General features: G+C 36.9%; 1 protein-coding gene across 6 annotated transcripts; it reads right to left on the bottom strand.

The window, feature by feature from the left end:
* On the bottom strand, positions 1-25,003 carry LOC121247639. 6 transcript variants are annotated; one of them, XM_041146035.1, is made up of 11 exons: positions 23,866-25,003; positions 18,451-18,639; positions 10,593-10,685; positions 10,305-10,487; positions 10,113-10,215; positions 9,824-10,009; positions 4,353-4,777; positions 2,427-4,262; positions 1,154-1,740; positions 1,011-1,069; positions 1-719 (listed from the first exon to the last, which is right to left on the bottom strand). In XM_041146035.1, exons 1-10 carry the CDS (start codon positions 24,097-24,099, stop codon positions 1,036-1,038), a joined length of 3,870 nt encoding a protein of 1,289 aa, XP_041001969.1. In that variant the 5' UTR covers positions 24,100-25,003; the 3' UTR covers positions 1-719; positions 1,011-1,035. The 6 variants fall into 6 exon arrangements, with proteins under 6 accessions (XP_041001969.1, XP_041001966.1, XP_041001967.1 ...); XM_041146032.1 differs by having other exon boundaries at positions 2,427-4,777; XM_041146033.1 differs by having other exon boundaries at positions 1,154-1,737; positions 2,427-4,777.
* Positions 25,004-27,767: the final 2,764 nt, after the last annotated feature.

The following is a 27,767-nucleotide window of genomic DNA, read 5'->3' as shown; positions in this document are numbered from 1 at the left end:
AAGTATGAGCACTTACCTGCTATACGAAGAATATCTCTTATACCTTCTATAAAGAGGGGGTTTTCATTTGGTTCTTGCCATTCTTCCTCTTCTAAACCCTGCTTCTTCATCAAGTCCTTTGCCTTGCCACATAAAGAAGAAAGAAAACGAACACCATAGTCAAAGCTAGGCAGAATTTTTCATCCCAAATTATCATTGTTATTGATACATAGGTAACATCTTGGGCAAATTAATAAAAGAGCTGCGCTATGATGAGCATATTAATGAAAAAACCCTAATACATTGTGTAAGAGAGAATCCTGACAGAAGAAATTTATAAGCAAAATCCTAAATTCGAAGCCCATGGAGTTCCTATTTCAGTGGGGTTACAAGTTATCAGCCTAAAAAGAAAAACTAACTAATTTCCTGCATCCAGCACCACCGAAACTCTGTCATCCTTGAAAACAGAGCACATCCAACTATGTATTGTACAAACAAGCACAAGGCCAGCACTTAAGGGTGACCTTTCCATGAGAAACATATTAAGATATGTTCAAATCAGATAGCCAATTCTTCCTCAATCATGGCATCTCTCGTTCGAAAACGAGAAGGGTTTCCCATCATAATTTCTCCCATTATCATTCCCTCGGTTGGAAATGCAAGAGGCAGAAAATCCTCAGCTTTCCACTGATATTTCCTCTTGAGTTACCGATCTGTTAAATAATCAAATCCCCCTGTTAAGATTAAGAAAAAAAAATGACAGCATCACAAAGCAATTCCAGTGAAATAATACCAAGCAACTGAAGAAAACATAGAAGAAACAAGTATCATTGATCCTCTTCTCTCCCCTGGTGTTACACATTACGCTATCCAAAAATATTTCAGAAATAATTTTAATCATAATAACAAGTTTAAGACAATAAACAACCACCACCCAAATAAATTTCAGGGCTGTCCTAAGAAGGAACAGGAAGGGACCAGCAAAGTCCATAAAACTAGTTGATTTCTCCCCCCCCCCCCCCCTTTCATGAGGCGTGGCGAAGAGCTGGACCCATACTATTGGGTCAACCAGAAGCTGGCAGCTCCACAACTGGAAAAATATAGTGTTTATAGACTTGATGCATTTTAGTTGGTTTAAGATGATTAGTGGTCTTGGAGAAAGCGCACCAACTACCTCTGGATATGGGGTGAAGAAGGCTCATCTGGTGAGGACCGTTGAGCAGAAACACCATGAATTTCAAATCCCCCACTACATTGGCTTCCCTCATTCAGTTGTGATACTTCATTCACAGCTGAGAAACCCACAGGTCCAAGTGATCCAAACTCAAGCTGTCCAGCATGTGATCCATAGCCAGTACTATGATCATAAGGATACAGCATAACGAGAGGTGGAATGGTAGGTCCATTTGACAAAACCCCACTGGAATTCATGGATGGTATTGGATGCATTCCATATGCCACATTGGCAGGACCAGTCCGCATAGAGTTTGAGCAAACTGAACCATTCTGAGAATGGTATGAAGGGAATGAGTCATGACTATGTGGTCCCCAAGACCTGTCAGCTCGACTCTCACTTGCCACTAACCGGTCTGATCTTGAGTTCGGCTTTTCAGCTTGGCTGCGGCCATGGCTGCGCCCAGCAGCTCGTGACCTTGAATCAATGTTCCAATTCCTCTCTCTATCACCATGGTGATCACTTCTATCATAGCTGTAATTCCCACGTCTGGAACTTGTAGAATGTCTGTCCGGATTAGAAACCTTCTGAAGTATGTACATAACACATTAAAACATCCACATAATAGAAGTATTAAAGCAAACAGTGACGAATTTTACACGTCTGGGGTTTAACCAAGCAAAAAAAAATGTTGTGTTTGCACGTTCACCGGGGTTTCTCATCCTTAAAATATATATATATATATCTATTAATAGGATCCAATATGTTGCAGATAAACGAAAAAAAGAGTTTTTCAAGCCTAGGTTTATTCCCATAACGCTATGGCACCACTAATTTTGAACTTTGACAGAGCAGAAAAGATAAAACTTGAAACTAATTAAAAATAAAATAAAATATTGTTTTTGATAGGAGCAAATAAAAAAAGTAAAATAAAATACGGAAAACTGACTTCACTCTAATTCTCAAAAACTCAAATTTTCAAACCCATTCACCAAAGTACTTTATTACAAGAGTACTTTGGTGGATATTAAAAATTGTCCACCTTGTATCATACTGTCAACCTCATTAAAAAATAATATGCATGAAACATGCATTACAAGGGAGAAAAAAACACCAGAATTCGGGTTGGGTTTTGTACTTTTCATGTTCCACCCAAAAGGTCCAATATGAAAGACTGTTAGTGTAAAAGTAATTTGCTGGCATCCTCTAATTGCAAAATTAAAAAGCAAAGAAACTGCTTAACAATTTATAAGGGTGTTACAATAGATCTTACAGGATTTGGCAGGTACGTTCCGGTCCCACTACGCTGCTTTGGTATTTCATCCACGTAACATTGATAAACAGCAGGTCTATTTGAAACAGACTGAGGAGCAACAGGAACAACCCGATGCCCATAATTCATAAACTGAGTGAAGACATTCATATTTGCTGACAGAGGTCTCCCTGTACCATCCAATGGAAATCGACCCTGTAATAAGACAGGAGGCATCACAGCAGGTGAAGAATAAATCATAGGAGCAGGATACCGTGAGTTTTGACAAAACCGCCCAAACTGCAAATTTTGCCAATGGCTAGCAAAGTCACCGTTAAGAATGTCAGGCTGATCAAGTCCCTCGGATGAATCAAAATTCTGACCAGAATCACCATTATCCAGCTGCTCTTCCCTACTTAAATGTTTCGTCACTCCATCAGAAGTTCCTGACTCTGTTGGGAAATTGTACACCGGAAGCATTGTAACAAAAGGAACAGGTGGCCCTGTAGGATAAAAGGTCAAGGGAACAACTCCAGAAGTATCAGGAACCCTTTGTCGTGCACCATGACCTAAAAGCATTTGAGGAATTTGATGGCTTGGAACATTTAGAGAAGCAACAGGTCCCCTGCTTCTTTCTACTATTTCAGTGCCCATGGTTGGGAGTGGACTCCAGTCTCTGCTGTCATCGTCGGCTTGAGTGGAGGATAGATCAGACACAGTCTTACCTTTTACATGAGATGGCACAGCAGATGTAACAGTTTTCCTACCCCGTTTTTCCTTGGCTGACTTTGAGACCTTTGCCGAGGATCCTTCCCAAGAACTCTCTGAAGAAGTTCTACTCCTCAGCGAACTAGGGGGTGCAGTGGACAATGATCTTGGACTTGCAATTTGATCATCATAGTAAACATCATTTCCTCTGTTATCATGATAATCAACATTGTCTCTATGATCTACCCTTAATGACCCTCGGTTTTCTTTTGTAACCTTCTGTTGAACTCTTGTAGAGATTTTAGAACTAGCAATTCGCGAGGAAGGAACAACTTTAAAACTAGCTGAAGTTGACTGTTGCTTGTCATCCGACTGAAGCATTTCAAAACTTTCATGATCAAGATCAAACCCACCAGCAGAGCCACTGTCCTGCTCATGCCAGTTATCATGATCAGATTCCCTGTGGTTCATTTCAACTGATCGAAAGTTCTCCTTACCAAGTTCAATCAAATCTTCAGGATTTGAGCTCCATCCCATGCCAGGGAAATTTGGAGTTAATGGCGAAGGAAAACCTTGAGGATATTGCATGTTTGTTCCCCAAGGTGTCTCAATAAATGGGATATTTGTGGGAACCATTCCACCCAAATTTCTTGGAGCATATCCCATTGAAGCTAGAACTGAAGAGGGGATAGGAGATGGTAGAGGAAGTGGTAAGTGACCTGAAGCCATATTCAGTGGAAGATGAACCGGTCCATTAAAACCATGTGCTGTAGAAGATGCCAACATGTTCACAAGATCTTGCTCGTCCTGATGCATTCCCTGTGTCCCCAGGACAGTAGCAAAGTCTTCACTCATAGCTCCTGAACCTGACTCTTCATGGTAACTATTGGAAACATTGTTTGAATCAGCAGCAGTATCTAGACCTTGACGGGTTGAGAAGTGCCTAACGGATGGATCCTCAGTTTTAGTGCTATGGCTTGCCAAAATATCAGATCCTGGGTTCTTCCTCCTCCTATTATCTAACCTAGCAGAAGAGTTCTGGCTTTTTCCACTTTCTGGGGCTCTACTACACCTTGCATGAGAAGAAATTTCACCATACGTGTCAGTAAGCTCAGGGCTGGAACGTGTCCTTGCAAAGACAAACTTCCCCTGGATGTCATTCTCCAATTTATCAGCTTTAGAACTTTTCTGAACCATATCCACACGTGTACCTTGATTAGAATTAATTTCTAGTCTAACCTGATTGGATATCCTCGAGTTGTTTGGGTTTCCATTTTCACTTTTAGTATGGGAGACTGTAGAAACATCACTGGTTCTAGATGCACTTTCTAGGGAATGATTCGCATGCTGGAAGGAATCACCACGCGAACTTCGTGTTCCATCAACTTGACTTTCATTTTCATGACTAGAGAAAAAATCCGTTCTTTGGCCACTTGAATTACTCCTGAGACTCTCAGACTCATTTAAGTGGTCTGAATTGGACAATCCCAAGCGCCACAAGTCATTCCTCGGGGCATCAGGACGATGGCCACTGCCATGTCTCTCCCAAGTGTTCAAAAAGAACTGATTTACTTCAAACAATAGGTCGTCTTTTGGGCAATCAAGTAACCTTGCCAGCCTTTTAGCGCCAAATGTGAAAGCACTGCGTATCCTAAAAAAGTTACCTAGAAAATATGCGTGTATCAATATGATATTGTCTGTAGAAAAGGGTAAGCCCTTGCTTGTGTTATTGCTGTTGAATATTAATATGAAAAAATTTATTACTATAAATGCCAACGAGTGCACATAAAATCATGCCAACAAAAATAAACACAAGGAAAACAAGAGACTGAACTCCACAAATGGACAGCTTCGTGACTCTAGTCCTCTAGAGTGTAACTTCCAGGTAAGTGCATAAAGTATGCACAGAGCTGACATATATTAAAAAATGCTTAGGTTTTTTTTTTTTTTTTTTTTTTTTTTTTTTGTGATAGGTAAAATAAGATTTTATTGATCAAGAAAAAAAAAAGCTTAGTTTTATAAATGAAAAAAGGTAAAAAAAAAAATCCACCTTCCAGCCATACATTGTTGAACCCTCACTCTTAATACCTTTTACCATGTATTGGACTACAGCCCATTTATTTAATGGACTCCACATACTCATGCAATTCAGGTGTGTGAAATGTGAATAATGCCACAATCATTCATTAAATATGGTGCGTGCAACAAAGTGCAGACCTCCCAAGTAATAGGCAAATACAGCCGCAAGCCAATCGTGCAATACACTACAGTACAACACAGAAGAAGTATAACGGCTATTAGCACAAGGAGCATTGAAAATATTCATATTTCAACCTGTTGGTGCCCGTGCAAGATACCTACAGCCATCACAACCCCCCCCCCCCCCCCCACCAAAACCAACTTTAGTTTGAGGTCCATGTACCTCATTAGAATACCACCCACCCCAAGCACAACCAAATTTAAATCCACTATGACTGCCACAAGGCCTCCCTCTCATGTTGAAAACTTTTTTTTGTTTTTATCGGTAAACAATATTTTATCGATCAAAAGAGTAGGCAAGAGCCCAAGTATCTTCTCACCTCACTCACCATCCCAAATAGACTTGGCCTTACAAGAGCTCAAAGAAAGGCCAAGATATTTCATAAGCAAAGAAAATACCTTACACCCCCAATATGCAGCCAGAATATCAACATTACCCACAAGAACCAGCTTTGACTGAACTAAATTCACTTTCAACCCAAAAACAGCTTCGAAGGATGAAAAAGAGCCCTTAGAGAGCAGAGGTACTTTGGGTTTGCCCCCACAAAATACCAAGGTATAATTAGCAAACAAAATATGGGATTTTTTTATGGGTAAGATAAATTAATGATGAAAAAGGGATTTACCCCAATACACAGGATGTATACAAAAGATCCACCTAATAAACAAAAAGTAAAAACTTTAGGAAAAGAAAAATAGAGAGAGCAACACTATCGTGGGCTGTTATCCAATGAAAAAAGTGTTTAAAATTTAGCAATCATCAAAGCCATACTTTGGTTTCTCTCCATAGACACCATAGCATGCACGATGGGGTCATCTTCCCCAAAGATGCACACGGATGGTAGCCAAATTGAGCTTTACAACATATTAGGAATTCCACAACCCATGAGGACATCACCCAAACAATCCCAAAGAAGCCAAAGATGATCTTCCATATGATGTTAGCAACCTCACAATGTAGAAGAAAGATGATCCAACCAGTTCCCCATTTTTCTTGCACATGCAACAACAATTAACCACTATCATGCCCCACTTCCTCATGTTGTCTAGAGTAAGAATCCTCCCCGATGCCATTGTCCACATGAAAGAAGTCACATAGAGCCTTATTTCTCCATACAAGCATCCATCCAAGGGAAAGACAAGAAATGTTAAGCACAGCAAAATTACTGGCCCCCACAAAAAATCCACAGAGAACCTCCATCCACAATAGCCAATAAAACTAAATCAATTCAACAGGAGTCATCATATCAGTTGCAGCTAACAGATCGTGGCCAGCGTCTATGACAAAAACCAAAAGTTGCAGAAACAACTAATCTTGTCTTAAACCATGAGAGCTACTGAAGAAACCAACAGAAGTGCCACTCACCAATACAGAAAATCAGATAGAAGAAATACAATATACTATTCAAGATTGTCATTTCTCCCCAAAACCATGTCTCCCAAGTAAATAACGCAGAAACTCCAATTAAAATGAACATAAGTGATAAGCTTTCTCAATATCTAACTTGCAAAACACCCCTAGCTCACTTGGTCTGAGCCTACTATCAAGACATTTATTAGCAATAAGCATAAAGACTAAAATTTATCTACCTTTGACAAACCCATTTGTTGGCGTTGAAATTAAACCCAACTCAACCAATTAGCAAAGACGTTATCAATTATATTTTGCACCCTATTAACAAGGCTAATGGGACGATAATCATTAAAAATCCATTGCCCTGGTTTTTTTTTTTTTTTGCACCCTATTAACAAGGCTAATGGGACGATAATCATTAAAAATCCATTGCCCTGGTTTTTTTTTTTTTTTTTTTTGGGAACAGGTATCATTAAGGATTTTTTCAAACTTGCTATTGGTGTGAAAATCCTGGAATACCATGTAATATCTTTAATCACAATCCCAGCAGGCTTGAAATGAAGCCATTGTAAAACCATCCAGGTCCAAAATCATATGTATTACCAATTTGAGAACCTCACTCTCTTCAAATGGCCTCTCAAACCACATGGCCATCTCTTCCTCTATGAACTCAAGTGCTAATCCATCTAGCTTGGGCCTCCACATAAACCACTTAGAAAGCAAATACTCATAATACTCCACAATATGATTCCTTATCTCAATTTGACCATAGGCTTGAGCCATCCACCAAAAGCATCTCAAAAGTACTGTTTCCTATTCGTGCTAGCCACTTGAGGGAAAACATCTATCGCCCTCTCTTAAACTATAAAACTTTTAATTTCTACCTCCAAGACATCTCAATTAAAATAATTCTTTCTAGTTCAATGATCACTTGGTTTTTTCATACCTTTTCTTCTTTAGAAAAAAATAATAATAATAAAAAATAAAACGAAAAAATAAAAAATAAAAATATTTCAAAAAAATCTAACTTGTCCTCCTCTTCACCCCTACCAATAGAGAGAAAGACCTCCCCAGACCTCTCCCCACCAAGTGCAAGTAGAGTGGGACGTTCCGGGGGGCAAAAGTTTATGTTCCCCATTTTCTTCTTTTTTATTTATTTTGCATTTATTTAATTTTTTTTCTTTATTTTTATGCACTTTTCGTTGGTAAAGTTCCATTCATTTTAAATTTCTACATCATTTTTGTCTTTCATGTTTTGTTTCCTTTCTAGTTTTTTAGTTTTTATTTCTTTAACTTTTTTTTTATAAGAATATTAATTGATCCTCATAATTAGGCAAAGTTCAAGTACACAGGTAGTATACAAGAGAGGAGTACCTAATTACAACCTATGAACTAGAAAAAGAAGCATAAAAATCATTCAAGTTGACCCCCTCTAATACATGAGCCTTAGCCCAAAGTAATAAAGAATGGAAAAATAAGTCTCTAATCCCCCCCCCCCCCCCCACCACCCCCCAATGAGTGTTCTAAATAGCGTCCATTACTCTCATTCCATATGCACCACATCACATAAGACATAATGGCACCATCTTCCAAACAACCGTTACTTGACGATTTCCCTGAATTCCCACTCCAACAAGCCAAAAAATCCACCACCCTCTTGGGCATCACCCAAGCAATGTCCAGCCTAACGAAGATCTCATCCCATAAAACCTTAACCACATCACAATGGAGAAGAAGACGATCTGCCGATTCCCCATTCCTTTTACACATAAAGCACCATTCCATAATAAAAATACCACGCTTCCAACTTAAATTTTATTTCTTAAATTTATTATTTGTAAGATTCAATTTTACGTTTTAGTTTTATGGCAACCTATTACATTTATGTCTATTTTTATTTTTTGTACTTTTGTAAGTACATTTATTTTTTTATATTTTCTTGGATGCCATGCATGGGGTTAGCAATATGATAATGTGGAAATCTCTCCATGACGTTTTGGACAGATAGTCAATGGATGGACTTAAAAAATAAAACAAAATAAAACAAAACAAAACAAAACCAGAGTAAAAAGTCAATTTTGAAAACCAGTGACCTTTTTTTAAAAAGTTGTAAACCAAGGGACTATTTCCGTGGAATAACAACTCCGCATTCCTTAATCCGATCTCAAGATTTGGAATAAAAATACATGTAAGAGCAAACCCAGCACGGCTGTACTTTCAAAATTTATACTCCAATCCAAAAATCTTTAAATCCCGAAAACTAATCGGGATTTTTGTGAAAACAGAGAGCAAAAAAATCAAAACAACTTTCACAAAAGCCCAAAAATCATCTCCCACAAAAATCTTATCTATACAATTTTTCAAATCTACCTACCAACTTTCACAAACTCTGATACAAAATATATCTCAAATTTTTCTCCAAACAATTTCTCATTTTTCTCACCCACTTTCAGACAACCCAAAAAGAGCACATCTCAAAATTTCTTTCTTAACTTCTCAAGAACTCTGAAAAATCCTACTAACCAAACATGGCCTCAAAGTGTAGAATTAGCCTATACAAAAGGGAAATAGTGAAGTGATATCACATGAAGTATAATTTGCATTTCAAATAGGAAAGATTATGTAATCAAGAACACAACATCCATCTTACCAAGTTGTTTATGAGTTCTCACTTCAACATACTACAAACTTAAACACCAAAATGTGGCCTGAATGCAGTAGCTGGAACATATAAATCCCCTCCTTTGCTCTTCATATAGTGCCAACACTGGCTAGTCGAAAGCACAATTTTCCAACAACAAACGAGTACAAGCTTGTGACTAGATGCTACTAACCAATAACATGACTAAAATATATTTTATCCAAATGAAATAATTGCAACAGAGAATGCATCAAAACAATTCAAAATCAGCAGAACAAAGAAAAACATAAGACTAATAAATTAAATGATCTAGCAGCAACTAATAATCCACAGTCGTACACGTATCAGAGGCATGAACAGATGTAGTCACCATGAATAAAGAAACAACTCTGAAAGCTCAATGAAAAATCTTAAGAACATTTAATTAGAAAGTCTGTTAGGTTAGAATTTATCTACCTTTACTGACACTACGGCCAAGATTGTTGTTTACCCGCAAAGGATCAATTACATTAAAATGTTTGGAAAGAAAGGGTTGCCCCTGATTTTCTTGACCACCAGGGAAAACAGCATACACTGAGCTACAAGCATCTAGAAACAACTTGCTGAGTAGTAACTCTCCACCATCATTTCGAGGAGGTTCCGCTGGAAAATTTCCAAGTAAGAAAAATCACTGCAAGACCTTGGCAAATCTGGGATTTGTTCAACCAAGTACTAATACAAGAATCTTGAAGCCAATTATATATACCTGTTACATCTGGAAGTGAACTAATGGGCACAGGACCCCATAGGCTTACACAAAAATTGTCCCAATCAAATTTACTAAAGAACTCCAGAAAACGATAGAGGACCTGAACATGCCAAGAAATTAAAAAAAAAAATTCCAGACGTATGGACAAAGAAATAATAAAAAACAAGTACGGGAGCTAATCATAGTCACCTCAAGAGGTCCGGCGAAGGAATTATTAAAGACATGAAATATGTAAAGAACCAAGGTTTCCAAGGCATAAGTTGAGATAAGCCCATGGTGAGCACCCAGAATCCGGCTCTCATAATAGCACCAGGCCTTTATCAATATAATGCTACGCTTAAACAAATGATTCTGATTTATCAAATGATCAACCTAAAGAAGCAAAAACTACGATTCAGCAAAGAGACTTAGACATCATTATGGTGTATTTTTTTCAAGGAGAGAGAATAGTATGAGTTTCCAAAATGAAGCACTTACCTCCTCGAGGAAACAAAGAGTGCACAATCCTCCAAGCTGGTCGAATGATATGTCCACCACAATATTTTCCACAAGACACTTGATTATCTTCACCTGAAAATATAAGAAGACAAGAAAGATTGCCAATCAATTGTCAGATAGAAACTTAAGAGCCAAAATACTAAGATATTTAGATTATGCTATGGGCAACATAAACTAACGCTACATATAAAATATTATAACTAAAACAAAAACAATAACAACAACAACAAGAAGAAAAAAGATCAGGAGATAATAGCACCTTCTAAATAAAACAAGCTTAAAAGCTGGGGGAAAAAGAGATGAAAAATAGCTTATCAGCCATGAATGATCTTTTCCCAATACCCCAATAACCAAAAAAAAGCTCAACCCTAAACCGTGATGTGTAGCTGAATTAGCTAGGGACATTCACAGCAAGGATGACAAGTATCCTGGAAGTAAGGCGAACAAAAGGGGTGGGAGTTTGAACGTTGAGTGTTGACCTGCAGTTCTAGGCTGAATGCTCTTAGACAATTTTTTATTTATTTTATTTTCATAATGAAGAACCCCGGAGACAAGGCTGACGCAACATGTCTTTCACCTAATTAAATCCCGGGACGCATTAACATCCCACAGATTAGGTAGATCATTGTCCTTTAACTGATGGGACATGGCTCCTAGAAATTGTTTGCACCCAAGATTTGAAACATAGACCTTGGGAGGGCTTTCAGGGATGGCATTTTTGGTAGAATTGCTTTGGCTTGAATGCCTTTGAGAGTGCTAGATCTTCTTGCGTGTTGGAACGGGCTTCATGGTTGTACTCAAGTGGATGTGGCTTGGAAGATGGTTCCTGTGTTTTATGTGGTGCATTTGGATGGAAAGGAATGAGCAGTGTTTTAATGACAAGGCTATACTTTGGAGCAAATCCAGAACTTTTTTGTGCACTCTTTATTGCTTTGGTTTTCTGCTTTAGTGATTAACGGAACCTAGGTTCATGATTTTCTGTTGTCGATTTTTGTTTCATAGAATGTGTATAGGTGTTCTCTTTTGTATACTTCATGTGTACATGGGCTTCAACTATACATTCGTTTGTAATAAAATTACTTCTTACTTATTAAAAAATATATATACAATTAAAAAATAAGAAGGCTGAGATAGCTTATACTATACTTCAATCACAATATACAGACGTAAACATTAATAGCATATGTAATATAGTCCAAAATATGTATCATAATAATATAGTTTCTCATATCCAGTAATAATACAATTTTTTTTCTATAAGTTCATATCACATCAGATAATAATATAATCGATGTGGCATAATTATTATAATTAAAATACTATAATTATTTTTTTTTTACTGGCACTGGGTGTCCGGGAACAGCGTCCCAACTAATCCCGGGGGTGCATAAGCCCTCGACAAGGAATTTCTCACAAGTGCACCTCGGATAACTCAAGAGGAGCATCCCCCAATCCGATACACCCAATGGGATTCGAACCTTGGACCTTGGAGGGAGCATACCACCAGGACCAAGGTCTTTTCCACTTGAGCCAACCCCTAGGGGTTTAAAATACCATAATGCAAAGCACTTAAGTATAATAAGTACTACATACCAAACCATTATATAGCATCGACTAGGGGAAAAGCATAATACTATAATGCAATATAATATACAAAAGACTATGTTTCATTAAGTATAGTACTAAGGACTATACAACTTTTCATAATATACTCCATTAGTCGATTGTAAGACTTTAATGGCATGAATGTATATGATTTCCATGTATCCTTGGACACTCATGCATAGGTGTTGCTCTGTATATGTCTCGTGTACTTGGTTTTGCCTATTTTAATAAAATTCTATTTATTGATAAAAAAAAGGACTATACAACACTAACTATTCCATTGTCTCCTCTACTTTTTGTTATCGTTATGGAGACACTTAGCCGGATGGTGAAGGCTGCTGTGGGTAGTGGCTTTTTATCTGGATTTTCGGTGGATAATGGTACTAATAGCTCTATCATAATCTCACATCTCTTATTTGCAAATGATACTCTCCTTTTTTGTGAAGCGGATCATGGCTAGAGTCAAACTTTATGAGCACTTTTGTTATGTTTTCAAGCCGTGACGGGGCTTAAAGTGAACCTTGGTAAGTCCGAGATGGTTGTAGTGGGCGTTGTGCCCAGTATCAATAGCCTGGCGAGCCTTCTAGATTGTAAAGTGTCATCCTTGCCTATAAAATATTTGGGCCTCCCGTTGGGGGCGACATTTAAGGCTAGAGCTATTTGGGATGGGGTTGTGGAGAAAGTAAAGAAAAGGCTGGCTGGTTGGAAATGGTTATATTTATCGAAAGGGGGTCGACTCACTGTAATTAAGAGCACGTTAACTAAAGGGTGGGAATGTACATGAGTTTTTGTCTACTTTCTAGCTCTCTAGAATGTAATTAGGTGTCTCATTTTGTATATTTCCTGTGTACATGGGCATTGCCTAGTTTCATTTGTTTCAACAAAGTTTCTTACTTATAAAAAAAATAAATAAATAAGAGCACGTTAACTAACATCCCCACCTATTTCTTACCTCTATTTCCTTTGCCTACAAGGGTGGTAAATAGGATTGAGAAATTATTACGGGCTTTTTTGTGGGAATGGGGGAGGAACCGAAAATCCATCTTGTTAAGGGGAAGAAAGTTTGTTCTCCAATTTCAAATGGTGGCTTGGGAGTTTGCAACTTGAGGACTTTCAATAAAACTTTGTTGGGGAAATGGTTATGGAGGTACCGCGTGGAGGGAGATTCACTGTGGAAGGAAATTATAGACTCTAGACACGGAAGTGCTTAGGGGGGCTGGTGCTCCAACGAAGTGAAAGGGCGGGGGGGGGGGGGGGGGGGGGGGGGGGGGAGGGGGTAAGGCGTGGGCTTATGGAAATTTATTAGGAGGAGATGGCAGAGTTTCAAAAACCATACCCGTTTTGTGGCTGGAGAGGGCACCAGAATCAGGTTTTAGCATGATGTTTGGTGTAGAGATTGGCTGGAGAGGGCCTTTCCAGCTCTCTATCGTATTGCAGCCAACAAGGATGCTTCTATGGCGGATCTGTGGGTATTTTCTCATGGTTCTCACCAGTGGAATGTCCTATTTAATAGGGATATTCATGATTGAGAATTGCACACTGTTTCAGAATTTTTCAGGTTGATATACTCCACAGGAAACATTACGGAACAGCGGGATAGGATGCAGTGGAGGTCCAAAGGCAGCAAGAAGTGCACAGTCAAGGAGTATTACAAAATATTGGCATCACAAGGTAATGCTCTATTCCCTTGAAAGAATATTTGTGCCTTCTAAAGTAGCTTTCTTCATATGGATTGCTGCTCTTGGGAAGATTTTGACCACGGACAACTTAAGGAAGAGGGGGCTCATAGTGATGGATTGGTGCTACTTGTATTAAAAGCAAAGAGAATCGGTGGATCACTTATTATTGCATTGTGCGGTGACAAGGATGTTGTGGGATGAGATCTTTAGAAGAGTTGACGTCGCTTGGGTAATGTCATTGAGGGTGGTTGATTTACTGACTTGTTGGAACGAGATTCAAGGCTGTCCTCAAGTGGCGGTAGTGTGGAAGATGATTCCGCTATGCATTATGTGGTGTATTTAGGCAAAAAGGAATGAGCTGTGCTTTGAAGATAGGGAGCGCACAATGGCAGAGCTTTAGAATTTTTTTGTTCACACACTATTGCTTTGGTTTTCAGCTATTATACTTAATAGGAACAATGCTCATGACTTCTTGTCCTTAATCTATCATTCCTAGAATGTATTTCAGTTTTCTTTGGTATACTCCTTGTGTACACGGGCTATGCCTATTTCATTCGTATCAATAAAATTTACTTCTTACTTATAATAAAAAAGAAAAACTACTCCAGTAAGGACTATACAGCACTTTGTATAATACTAGGGGTTATATATCACCAAATAAACTTCCCCACCTTCCCTTTTGGCTATATGGAATTATTGACACACTACATCCATTGAACAATATGCCATGATCTAGCCGGTTGAAATTGATATTGTCATTCGTAGTTCAAACTAATATTGAATAAAATTTTCACTGAATGAGGCACACATTTAATTCCAACTCACACAAAATTAATGCCACGTGGTAGCATCCCATTTGCTTGATAGGAGAAACGACCCCATCTACATTGTTTCCTTAAACATTTGAGGTTAGTTTAAATATTATTAAAAAAAGGCCTGGTCACACAGTTTTCAAAAGCTTGCAAGCCAGTATTTCCAAATTCTTGTGTGAGAGAGGGTTTTTCTTCTTTCTACATGGGCTGAACATTTTTTTAATAGGTAAATATCTTTGACTATCATATACAATAGAAACACCTAGTTGAAACTACAAATTGATAGGAAAAATTCATGGAGGCCCAGTGCATTAAAATCTATAGCAATTGACCAAAGGAAAAAAGTTTTACATTCACAATCTTTGAAATATCTATTGCTCTCACTTCAAATGCACTGAAGTAGGCAAATGGGAGCCATCTTCCATACAGCTGCAATTTGTGTACTGCCTCTTAGGCCCCTCATTTGGGGAATGAGATGAGATGAGAAATTTGTGAATAGCAGTGAAATGGTTTGTGGATAGTAGTGAAATAGTTTGAGTTAAGATGTTTTCTTGGATTTTGGGAAAGGAGAGAGAAAAAGTTGAATAAAAATATTATATAGCAAAAATATTGTTAGAATAGAAATTTTTTAATATTATTTTTGTTTTGAAATTTGAAAAATTGAATTGTTTGTTGTGTTTTGTTTGAAAATTTGATAAAGTTGTAATGATTAGATGAAAAAGTTGAATATTTTTAATTGAAAAGTTCTTATGTTTGAGTGATGTTTGGGAAGAAAATGATATGAGATGAGTTGGGTTCCCAAAAGAGGCCTTAATCCTCTCCATAAGAGGTCTACTACCTTTCTAGGCATGACCTAAACCACCTCTGCTAAAGAAATCATACCACATAGCGTTAACAATCTCAAAGTAAAGTAGGACGTGGTCCACAGTTTCCCCACCCTTTTTGCACATTCAGTGTCAATGGACAGCAATGCTGTCCATTGTTGTTCTTTATTCTTTCCTTGTACCTCTAGTTAATATTTGATAGATTGTAACTTCCATGTATAGGGCTAGAATTAGGCGCATACTGATTTATTTTCCAGGTATAGAATTGCTTTGTACAGATTATATAATATACAGAACCCTCAAGGCCAAGGTATTCGGCCATTCATACAGTGTTTCATCTTATTTTGACATTCAGCACCAAATACCAATCCATAACAATAATCTGGTGTTTCCTTGGGTCATCCGTGGTGCGAATCTACTTTAAAGAAGTTGTTTGAACAAAGAAAGTTGCATTTAAGGATGCCTTATTCTTCCACGTTTTCTTCCAAGAAAAGGAATTCGTGTCCTAAATAGTTAGGGGCTGTTAGAATGGGTGGATGGTAAATTTTACTTTCTTGGATGGACTCCAAAAAAAGTTTTTCTAAAACTCTAGTGCTTATTTTCATATTGTACAATAGATTGAAAAAGTTTGTGAAGGCGTCAACTTCCCAGTTTTGAGTTGCTGACATTCCACTGAGGGGAGCCATTGAAAAGTAACATTAAATCAGCCATCGAAGTATCCTGCATTCTCGCAATCCTATATACTTCTAGAAAAGCTTCCTTGTGAGGTCTCTCACCACACCAAAGGTCATGCTAAAACCTGGCCCAAGTGGCATTGCCTAGATTAGGTCTAGTGTGTATAATAAGGACTGCCAATCCTTTACTAATATTCTCCCCCAACCCTACCCCATGTAGTCTGTTTATCTCATTAGAGCACCACTCTCCCAAGCACAACCATACTTGGAATCCGCTGCAGCTTTAAATAAAGTTGACCTCCCAAGTTGATATCATAATGGGAAGTGGTCCAAGCATTGTTGAGGTAGCCTCTTTTAATTTAAAGCTGGTAATGCTCATCCCAGAATGATACAAGAAATCTATCTATTTGAGAACAAGGGGGATTGTCTCTCAATTTTATGATCGTGTGAAGGAGCCTCCCACAAGACCACAAGAGGAAAATCCGAATATGAATGCAAAAGATTCCACCATAGCCAGACAAAGGTGAGGATTGCCCGATCTTTCACTCGAAAATAGAATGGCATTAAAATTGCCCCATACGCACCACGGTAGTTCCACCAACCATGATGGCTAGCCAAGTCCCACATATACCTTCTTTTGCTATCAAAGGTTTGGCCCATAAATCCCTGAATAGGCCCAAAAGAAGCCGTCTACTACATTCTTGAAGGAGCACGCCACCATGTATTCCCCTACACATTCTTCCAAATTATCCACCACTCTTTTATCCCACATCAGCGATACTCCTCTAATGCCCCTCTAGACGCTATTTTATGGTTGAATGATTTTTGTTCTTTTTTTGGTATCATTTTGGTTGGTCTATTTTTTTATTTAATAATGGTGTTATTTTTCTTTAGTATAAAAATAAATTTGATGGCAGTTTTTTTTTTTTTTTTTTTTTTATAAGTAACTTAATGGCAGATATTAGGTTCAAAGATATGATATCATTGGGAGATGTGTTTTTTGTTCTATGTGGTCAATGATGTATGCTTAGAAAAATGGATTTTAGGTTAGGTGGATCAAGTTGTTGAGAACATTCTTTACCCCTATTTTTTGTCATGGAAATGAAATTATTGTGGGATGTTTCTTCTGTGGATGTATAAAGTTTAATTTTGTTCATTTGTTGAGATATATAGCATTTTTTGGATCGTTTTTCTTCATGACATACAAAGTCTATATGCATAACAAATGACAGTATAATAATGAGAGAGACTAAAAATAGATGCAGTATGCCAAATGTTTAATGCAAATACTTTACATGTATACATAGAGATATGGATATACATGTACACACGTATATCCATGATTTCATGGCATGACCTTCCATGATTTCCTTGTATCACTAAACTAGCACACTTAGGCGTTGTTCTTGTATATGTCCCGTATACTTGGGCTTTTGCCTACTCTTTTAATCAATAAAAATTTGTTTATTGATAAAAATGAAAAACATATACACATGAATATACATATATATATTTTGATAAATAAAGATACCATGTTTTATTAACAAAGAGCCCATTCCCAGAGTACAATCAAAGGGAATGCCTATTTTAGGGAAGCGTAGGGTAGCAAGGGCTAATAAAATCTACAAAGGATGCAAATTAGATATTGTTCTTAACAATAGTCCATTCATACAATGACTTAAGCATGAAAGGTTTTAATTCTAGTAGTGCTCTCCCACAGTTTTCAAAGTTTCATGAGTTACGCTCATTCCAAATATTCCACATTAAGAACAACGAAGTCATCCCTCCAAACTATAGACATAAATGGTTGCTACATTTATTTATGTACATACTAGCAAATTGTTGCTGATACATGAAACAACTTCACATATACATGCAAAATATTTATATAAATGTTTGTGTGTATATATAGAGTAGCTAAATCTACTTACACGCGTGTGTGTGTGTGCGCATGTAGATTTGTTAATAGCTGACTATATACGAGAAAAAGTGCAACATGAATATATCTACATATAAACATGCATATATAGTTACTAATTTTTGAAGTGTGTATGATGTACAAATCTATTTTGGACTCAATCCTAACGTGTGTAGGATTATTTATTTGGATGCAAATTTATACGTTACTGTACATTTCAAATAATTGCTATGACATAACATGAGCCTTGCCCATTTAATTGTAGTCCTGTTTCATAGGTATCGAATAACATCAAGTATATTATAAATACATAAGAGGGACATACTTCTGCCTGAATGTACTGAACCTCTTTTACATGGAATTCAGCATTCTCGTTCTTTTCCTCATTCTCCAGAATATCACGAACTAGATGAGCCCATGTTTCTTTCATATTTTGATTCTTACTGAAGGTTGTTAAATCAATGTCACCATCAGGCAAATAAGTCTTGAGCGGAACGGACCCAAAGGTAAACACCTGCGGAGAGAAATTAAAATTTAAGGTATTTAAGACCAAGGCCCAGTGATATAACAATACAAAACATGAAGATGATGCAGTTCTAATGTACTCACAGAGGCGAACAAACAATGAGATATTCCACAAACATGATTGTAGGTCCAATTTTGCATCATGGAAAGATAACTATTGAAATCAAACAGGTCCACTACCTACTAATTGTAATTTTCCAGACAAATTCAATCTCACTATTGCACTCAATCCAAGGTCAAATCCATCTATCTCCCAATTTAACTTACAAGTCCCTTCTTAGCTCTCCCTAACTTACATCAAAAGATTAATGATTGTCCCCTCATGCCTTTAGTGGCTACAGGCAATCACCCAAAACGTCATGCTTAATATTTTTCCAAAGTTACACCGGCACTCTATTCTTTCTGCACACAACTTACTCACCTCAACATTCTTACTCACCTATGTCTATTCAATTAACTTCTCACATTCATAGCTTCCCTTGAAGTACCCGAAGTGTACTAGAGGAAAACTTCTTGCCGAGGGCCTATGCACCCTCAGGATTAGTTAGGAAGCTATTCTTGGACACCCAATGCCAATAAAAAAAAAAAAAAACTTCTCACATTCTTTTTTTTTATAAGTAATAAAATATTTCCTTGATAATGAAAATAGGCATAGTCCAGGTACACTAGAAGTATACATGTGAATACACCTATTTAAGCACTAGAAACAGTTACAAGGAAATCATGGAAGCTGAGGCCATTCAAATCTAAAGCAATGGCCCACAAAAACAAAGTCTTCCAGAAAAAAACTCCTAAACTCTTCCATGGAGCGCTCATGATCCTCAAAAAGCCTCTCGTTTCTTTCACACCAAATACACCAAAAAATACAAATGGGAGTCATCTTCCACACAACCGCGATCTGTGGTGTTCCAATGATCCCTCTCCAGCTTGCTAACAGTTCCACCACCCTACCCGGCATTACCCAAGCTATTCCCATTCTGCTGAAAAAGTAATTCCAAATATCTCGAGTAAAATCACAATGTAAGAGTAGATGGTCCGTCATTTCACCACTATTTCTGCACAAACAACACCAATCCGTGATGATAAGGCCACATCGTTTGAGAGTATCTATGGTCATAATTTTCCCTAGAGCTGTTGTCCAAACAAAGAAAAAGTGGCCTTGGTTGGTGCTTTACTCCTCCATATGGTCTTCCATGGAAAATTATGCCTTTGTTGCATAGTAATAGAGTCATAGAAGGAGCATACCGAGAACTTCCCTTTCCTAGAGGGTCTCCATTCCAACGAATCTTCAATTGTGGCCGCAAGAGGAGTGATGTACAGCAAGTTCAGAAACTCCACCAAACCAGTCATTTCCCAATCATGCGCATCTCAAGTAAGGCGAATATTCCACTCCTGTGAACCTTGGTTAATTAGCACCAGGGGCTGTTGCACCGGGTGCTAAAGCATGGGTGTTTTGTATCCATTGAGCAAAAACAGGTTGTAATTGTATAGCGGTATCTGAAAACATATCTTGGGGACGCCCTAAAGCGCTCATGGTATCATTATGAATATACAAACCAAAACTGTGAAAGCCTAAAAATATACATAACCAGTTGAGATGTGATATGATTGCATCGCGATGCCTAAGTACACGATCTAAGAGGTCGTTGTATCGAGTAGTTGGATCATAGTCTCTTACCATAAAAATGGCTGCATGCGCAGCAGCACCAACTATGAGAAATCCACCAATCCACATGTGATGTGTGAACAACGATAATTGGGTACCATAGTCAGTCGCTAGATATGGATAAGGGGCATCGAATACATATGGTGAGCTACAAAAATGGTTAAAGAGCCTAACATAGCTAGGTTAATAGATAATTGAGCATGCCATGACGTTGTTAGGATCTCATATAGGCCTTTATGGCCCTGGCCTGTAAATGGACCTTTATGAGCCTCTAAAATATCTTTTATACCATGACCAATGCCCCAGTTGGTCCTATACATGTGACCCGCTATCAGGAAAAGAATTGCAATAGCTAAATGATGGTGTGCAATATCGGTTAGCCATAAACCCACCCGCAAATCAGCTACCATAGCTTCCTTCTCCCTTGCAATACTGAAAATCGTGGGATAAGCATCCTTCAAGGCCGTGTCTCCCACCCACACATCCTTCCAAAAAGCTGATCCTACTCCCATCCCCCAAACACAACCGAGTATTACTAGCAAAGGAGCCCCAACTTTTCCGTATATACTTCCATAGCCCCACTCCATAAGACCCCCTACCTTCTTTAGAACACCAACCCCCCCGTTCACGACCATACTTCATGTCAATCATCCCTTTCCATAAGGCTCCCCTCTCATTGTTATAACACCACAACCATTTACCTAACAAGGCCTTATTAAAATCCCTCATATTCCTAACCCCCAAGCCACCATTGCTAAGAGGAGAACATACCTTCTCCCACCCCACCAAGTGGAATTTAAATTCATCGCCTATTCCACTCCATAAAAAGTCCTGTTGAATTTTCTCCATTCTAGTTGCAATGCTTGCGGGAAGAGGAAATAAAGATTAGTATGTAGGAAGGTTGGATAAAGTACTTTTGATAAGAGTGATACGCCCCCCCCCCCCTTTAGATAAATACAACCTTTTTCCACCTGACCAACCTCCGCTCAAATTTTTCCAGCACCACCTCCCAAATTGTCTTAGCTTTGAAGGAAGCCCCCAACGGAAGTCCAAGGTACTTCAATGGCAATGAAGAAACCGCACAACCCAATATGCCAGCCAACCCTCTGATATTATTTACATTACCAACCGCAACCATCTCTATCTTAACAAGATTAATCTTCAACCCGGATATCGCTTCGAAACAAAGTAGGATGGCCTTCAAAGATTGAATATCCCCTGCATTTGTCTCACAAAATAGCAAGGTGTCATCTGCAAACAAAAGGTGAGAAATAATGGTAGAGCCGTGGATATCTCCTACTGAGAAGCCAGAGAAAAAACCACCCTCTACTGCAGCCGACACCATTCTACTTAACGCCTCCCTAACTAGGACAAACAAGAGGAGTGATAATGGATCACCTTAACGTAGTCCTCTCAAACTATTGAAGAACCCCACAGGATCCCCATTTACCAAGACTGAGAAGCGAGCCGTTGACACACAATGCCTCATCCATTTCCTCAATCTTTCCCCAAAACCACATCTCCCCAACATATAGATCAGGAAATCCCAATTAACATGATCATATGCCTTTTTCCATATCTAATTTACATATAATACCTAGAGCTCCCGACTTGATCCTACTATCCAAACATTCATTAGCTATGAGGACCGAGTCCAAGATTTGTCTCCCTTTCATAAAGGCATTTTGTGACTTAGAAATGATCTTCATCATGACCGAACTCATCATATTGGCAAAGACTTTTGAAAGTATCTTATAGACACTACCCACAAGACTAATCAGTCTTATAATCTTGTACCTCTGTTTCACCAGCCTTTTTAGAGACTAGAGCAATAAAAGTAGCATTTAAGCTTTTCTCAAATTTGCCATAAGTGAAGAATTCCTACAAAACCAACATTACATCCCTCACCACATCCCAACAAGATTGGAAAAAAGCCATAGTGAAACCATCCGGACCTGGAGCTTTATCTTTATTCAATTTCCTGATTACTTGTTGTACCTCTTCCTCTTCAAAAGGTCTTTCCAATCAAGCCGAACTATTTTGATCAATGGCCTCAAAGGCTAACCCATCCACAGTAGGCCTCCAGGCATGAGGTTCCGACAACAGACATTCGAAGTGGCCAGCCACATGCTCCTTTATCACAACCTGATATGAGGATGCGCCTCCATCTATGTTCAGGGACTCAATGGAATTGAACCTCCTATGTGCATTAGCAACTTGGTGAAAAAACTTTGTGCATTTATCCCCCTCCCGAATCCACAATGCCCTTGACTTTTGCCTCCACGAGATCTCCTCCATTAGAGTTAGACGTTCAAGTTCAGAAACTACTTGATCTTTTCGGTTGTTCTCATCTCCTACACCCTCCAAGCTTTGTAATTCTTGAAATAAACTCTTCTTCTGTAAAGTTACATCACCAAATACCTGTTCATTCCATGTCTTCAAATCCTTCTTCAAAGCTTTCAACTTTCCAGCCAATACATTGCTCAGGTTACTCTCAAAGAAGTATGAATTCCACCATTGTCTAATCAACTCCACAAACCCCTCTGTTTTTAACCACATATTTTCGAACTTGAACGGCCTTCTACCCCCTTGAATGCCACCACAGTCTACCATGATAGGGAAATGATCCGAGCATATCCTCGAGAGCCTTTTTTGGCTTAAGTCTGGGTATTGTAGCTCCAACGAGGGAGAAATGAGGAATCTGTCTAGCCTTGACCAAGCTTGATAATTAGACCAAGTATATTCACATCCCATCAAAGGTATATCCATCAACTCTAACTCAAAAATAAAGTCCGAGAAATCCACCATAACTTGATTTTGTCTTCCCCCTCCTGATCTTTTGCTAGGAAATCTTGTCACATTAAAATCACTAACAATACACCAAGGAGCCTCCCACCAAGAACATAAACCAGCTAGCTCATCCCAAAGCAACCTCCTCTCACTGTCTAAATTAGGGCCATATACCCCAGCAAAAGCCCATACGAAGCCATCCTCAATATTTTTAAAAAAACACCCCACTGAATATTCTCCCATAAACTCATCAATGCTCTCCACCACCCTCTTATCCCACGTCACCAACACTCCTCCCGAGGCCCCTTTCGAAGGTAAGTATACCCAATCTACAAATTGGCAACTCCAAATACTCCGAATAACTCTTCTATTGATAAGCTTCAGCTTTGTTTCCTGTAAGCAAATGATGTCCAATTTCCATTGCCTTAACAAGGCTCTTATTCGAAGGCGTTTATTAATCTCGTTCAGTCCCCTCACATTCACAGCTAACAATCACCTTTTATACTCGCAACAACTTAACAAGCATTTCAATTTTAAATAATTCTTCATCAGTTAAGGCATAATAATTCACTTATTTTTTTTGATAGGTGTGGATACAGAACTATTACCCATCAACCTTTGTGTGTGTGTTATAATAATTAATTTATACCATATAGAACAAGATGACCACCATATCAAATCAGTGTAAACAACAATAACGCACAGATAAACATAAACCACTCAAGAATTTGGACATGTATGCATGAATCGATGCTCCACCTGGCAGGGGAAGCACGTCATAATGAGCCGCTGCACATAATCTGCCACCGCATTTCGGCGCTCCTCAGACGGAGGGTTGGGCTGTATGCAGGCAATAAGCTCTGCAGTCCTTTCCTCAGCCTTCAACCATCGGTCCGAGTCGAGCACTCGCATTACAGAGGCTGCTTCATTGGGCAACAGGCCGTTCGGCAATAGCCCACTCGGTGGCTGTGCCCATTCCTCATGTTCGCCCATGCAAGCTTAGACTTTCTCCCCCAAAACCCTCAATAACTACAATATCTCCTTCCACCCAAAACAAACAACAAGAAAGAAGACAAAAAACGGATATCAAAAGCAAGAGACGTAACTTTGGACGTTAATACAAAGAGGTTGTTTTGGGGTTCAATAAACCCCAGAATCTGACAATTTATCCAAATCGTTGACAGTTATGCTTAAAAAGGAAACTTTCAGAGCTCAACAAGCAGTTCCAGATAGGCTTTTTAGAAAATGGTATGTGCGCTGTAAATGCCGCCAATAATTATGGGCGTTTCAGAAAAAGATCACAGACACAGAACCCTAATAATTTCAGATATTAACACTGTATATGCAAAAATATATTGCAAAAATAACAAATATAAGTGTATAGGAATATCTTGGTGAGAAATTGAAATAAAATCTACAAGGTTAACGGGGAAAAACCCTATAGGAAAGGGAAAAAGAAAAAAAAAAATTGACGATATTGAATACGGAAGAGATTATCAAAACCCAACGAGACACAAAACGCTGGTTAATCGCAACAAGGTCGGAGTGTTGGCGAATCAAGGGTGGGAGAAAGAGGCCAAATTGCAAATGTGAGAAGGGAGGGAGGGCCGTGGTTTGAATGGGGGAAAGAAGAGAGGCGTGGATGGAAGAATTAGGTTTTGTGGGAAAGAAGAGAGAGGAGAAAAAAGAAGAGGGTGCTTAGGAACGAAAATAGGGACTGAGAGACACAGGGAGATTGCTGAAGTTTGTGGAATTTGTGCATTTGAAACGGAATGGAAAAATCTATTCGGGGAAGGAGAGGATGATGATGGGAATCTGATGGAAACAGAGCCAGAAACAGAGGGAAAAAAAATGATCAGAAACTAAAATGATACAAATGATTTTACCGTTTTACCCAATGGGCCGGGCCCATTATCTTTTATGCTTTTTCATAAATGACTAAATAGCTTATATTTTTTATATAAGTAACGTTATATACAATCGTAAAATATGTAAGTATCGCATAATCTTTTTAAAAAATAGTAAGATTTATTAAAAAATTTTTTTAATATGATTCCTATATTTACTTATTTTTTTCAAAATAATTATATGGTAATTGCACACTCCATGACTGTAAATATCATTTCCCTTTTACATTCAAGAAAATTACTATCTATTTATTTTGTCTTAATTGCGTGGTATGAATAGGGGTGTAAAAAAAATTGAAAAACCAATTGAACTGGTCTAGTTTATAAGCAGTCACATGCGGTACTGATTCTTAAGAACTGAAACCAATCCTAAATTGGTGAGGTACCCGCTTTCATATTTTAAAAACAGATTTAAACCAAACCAGACCGATATATATATTTATAATTTTTTATATTATAATATGTATATTTTATACCAAATTTCTAATTAATATAACATTATATTCTAATTTTATTATTCAAGTATATTAATCTTATAAAATAATATAAATATAACATTTGATGTAACATATAAACTTTAATCTTACAATATAAAATTATATAACATAAAATTTTAATGTTAAACATAAACATTAATATCAAGTTATTAATATAAACTTACTTTCGATATATATCACTGATAAATACATTTTTGCCAGAATAAATTATAATATTTATATATATATATATATTTTTTTTTTTGTAGATGCATTTTTACACATTTGATCATATATACTCATATAAAAAGTCTAGAACTTATATAGATAATAGTTAAATTCAATATTATACTAGTATGTGTTAATTATTATAAAATAATATATTTATACTATAATATAAATAGACTATTAATTTAGTATATGTAAATATCATATTATTACTAACATAAATAATCTATAAAATAGGTAAAACCAGACCAGATCGGGCCGAAACTGGATAAACCTGAAGCTCCGGTTTTGAAAGTGAGTCAATCCAGTATCGATTCTTAACTTTTTAAAATCGGTATATACTGGTTTGGTTCTAAAAAATGTACAAAACTAGATCAAACTGGATTAGTTACACCTCTAAATATGAAAATTCAAAACTCCATCACCGATGATTAAAAAAAACTCCATCTCCGATCTTTTCTCTCTTCTTTGGACAGAATATATAGTGTCACTAATTTAGGACTTGTTTGGAAAGTAAAATGATATCATCTCATCTTATCTCAAAACTTCCATAATTTCATTCTCAAACACCAATCAAACACAAACACTTTTTAATTTTAAATATTTAATTTTTTTATATAATTATTACCTAATCATTATAATTTTGACAAACTTCCAAACAAAATACAAAGAACAATATAAAATTTTTAAATTTCAAAATAAAAATAATATTAATAAATTATATCTTAACAATATTTTAACTTTATAATATTTTTCTTCAATTTTTTCTCTCATTTTCTAAAATCCAATAAAACATCTTAACTCAAACAATTTCACTATTATTCATAGAATTCTCATATCATCTCACTTCCTAAACAATCACTTAATATTATTGCATTAAATACATCTTTCTTATTGCACTCAAGTAGGAGTGAAAACAAAATGGAAAACTAGTTGAAACAATCGAACCAATGGGTTCAATCCTGGTTTTTATGTTTTGAAAATCAATTTGAACCAAACCGAGTTGGAATATATATATATATATTATAAATATTATATGTTAATTAATATAACATGAAATTTTAATCTTATTATTCATAGTTATCAATTTTATAATATAAAATTAATATAACATTTGATACAACATAAGATTAATTTTATAATTTTCAATATAAAATTTGATATAATATATAAATTTTAATCTTAAACACTAATATTAATATTAAGATATTAATAGAAACTTACTTTTGATATATATATATATATATTTATATAATATATATATTCTTTTTTTATAAATACGTTTTGACATATTTGATCATATATAATCATAAAAATTCTAAAACTTATATAGACTATAGTTAAATTCAATACTATACTAATATGTGTTAATTATTATAAAATAATGTACTTATACTATAATATAAATAAAATACTAGTTTAGTATATGCATTCATAATATTACTACCATACATAATCAAATATAAAAATAATTTAGACACTAATATAATAACATGTAATTAGACATAATAGTATAAGTCTAGTATAAAAATAAATTAGACACTACTAGGGGTGGGAAAAAAAAAGAATGCTGATTAAACCGGACCAGACCGAAATAAAAATTAAAAAAAAAAACAAAAGTTTAAGTTTTGGTGATGAATCAGTCCATATCAGCTCTTAGATTTCCAAAATCAGTTTAAATCGATTCGGTTCCAAAATATGTCCAAAACCGAACCAAACCAAACTGCTTATACCCTTACAATCAAGTCACCGAACTATCCAAAACTACATCTTACCACACTCATAATGTCTTCATCTTGTTAGAGCAGTCATCCTCATCGGAACATAGTTGCAACCTCATTAGGGTCATCAAAACTCAATGAGCTCTCTCTCAATAGAAGAACCTAATCCCTCTTAAACACTATAATATCATAGTATTACTAGTGTTAGCCAATGATGAACAACACAAATATAAAGAAGGGTAATACATATGGAGGTGAACAAAATGTTTAGCAATTTGTATGAAACAGTTGCACTCTAAGCCCATCACAATGTGTATAACCCTTAAATA

Source organism: Juglans microcarpa x Juglans regia, chromosome 1S (assembly GCF_004785595.1).
Source record: "Juglans microcarpa x Juglans regia isolate MS1-56 chromosome 1S, Jm3101_v1.0, whole genome shotgun sequence".
NCBI classification, from domain to species: domain Eukaryota; kingdom Viridiplantae; phylum Streptophyta; class Magnoliopsida; order Fagales; family Juglandaceae; genus Juglans; species Juglans microcarpa x Juglans regia.
Note: the sequence above shows the minus strand (reverse complement) of the source record. Positions and strands in the feature narration are given on the sequence as shown.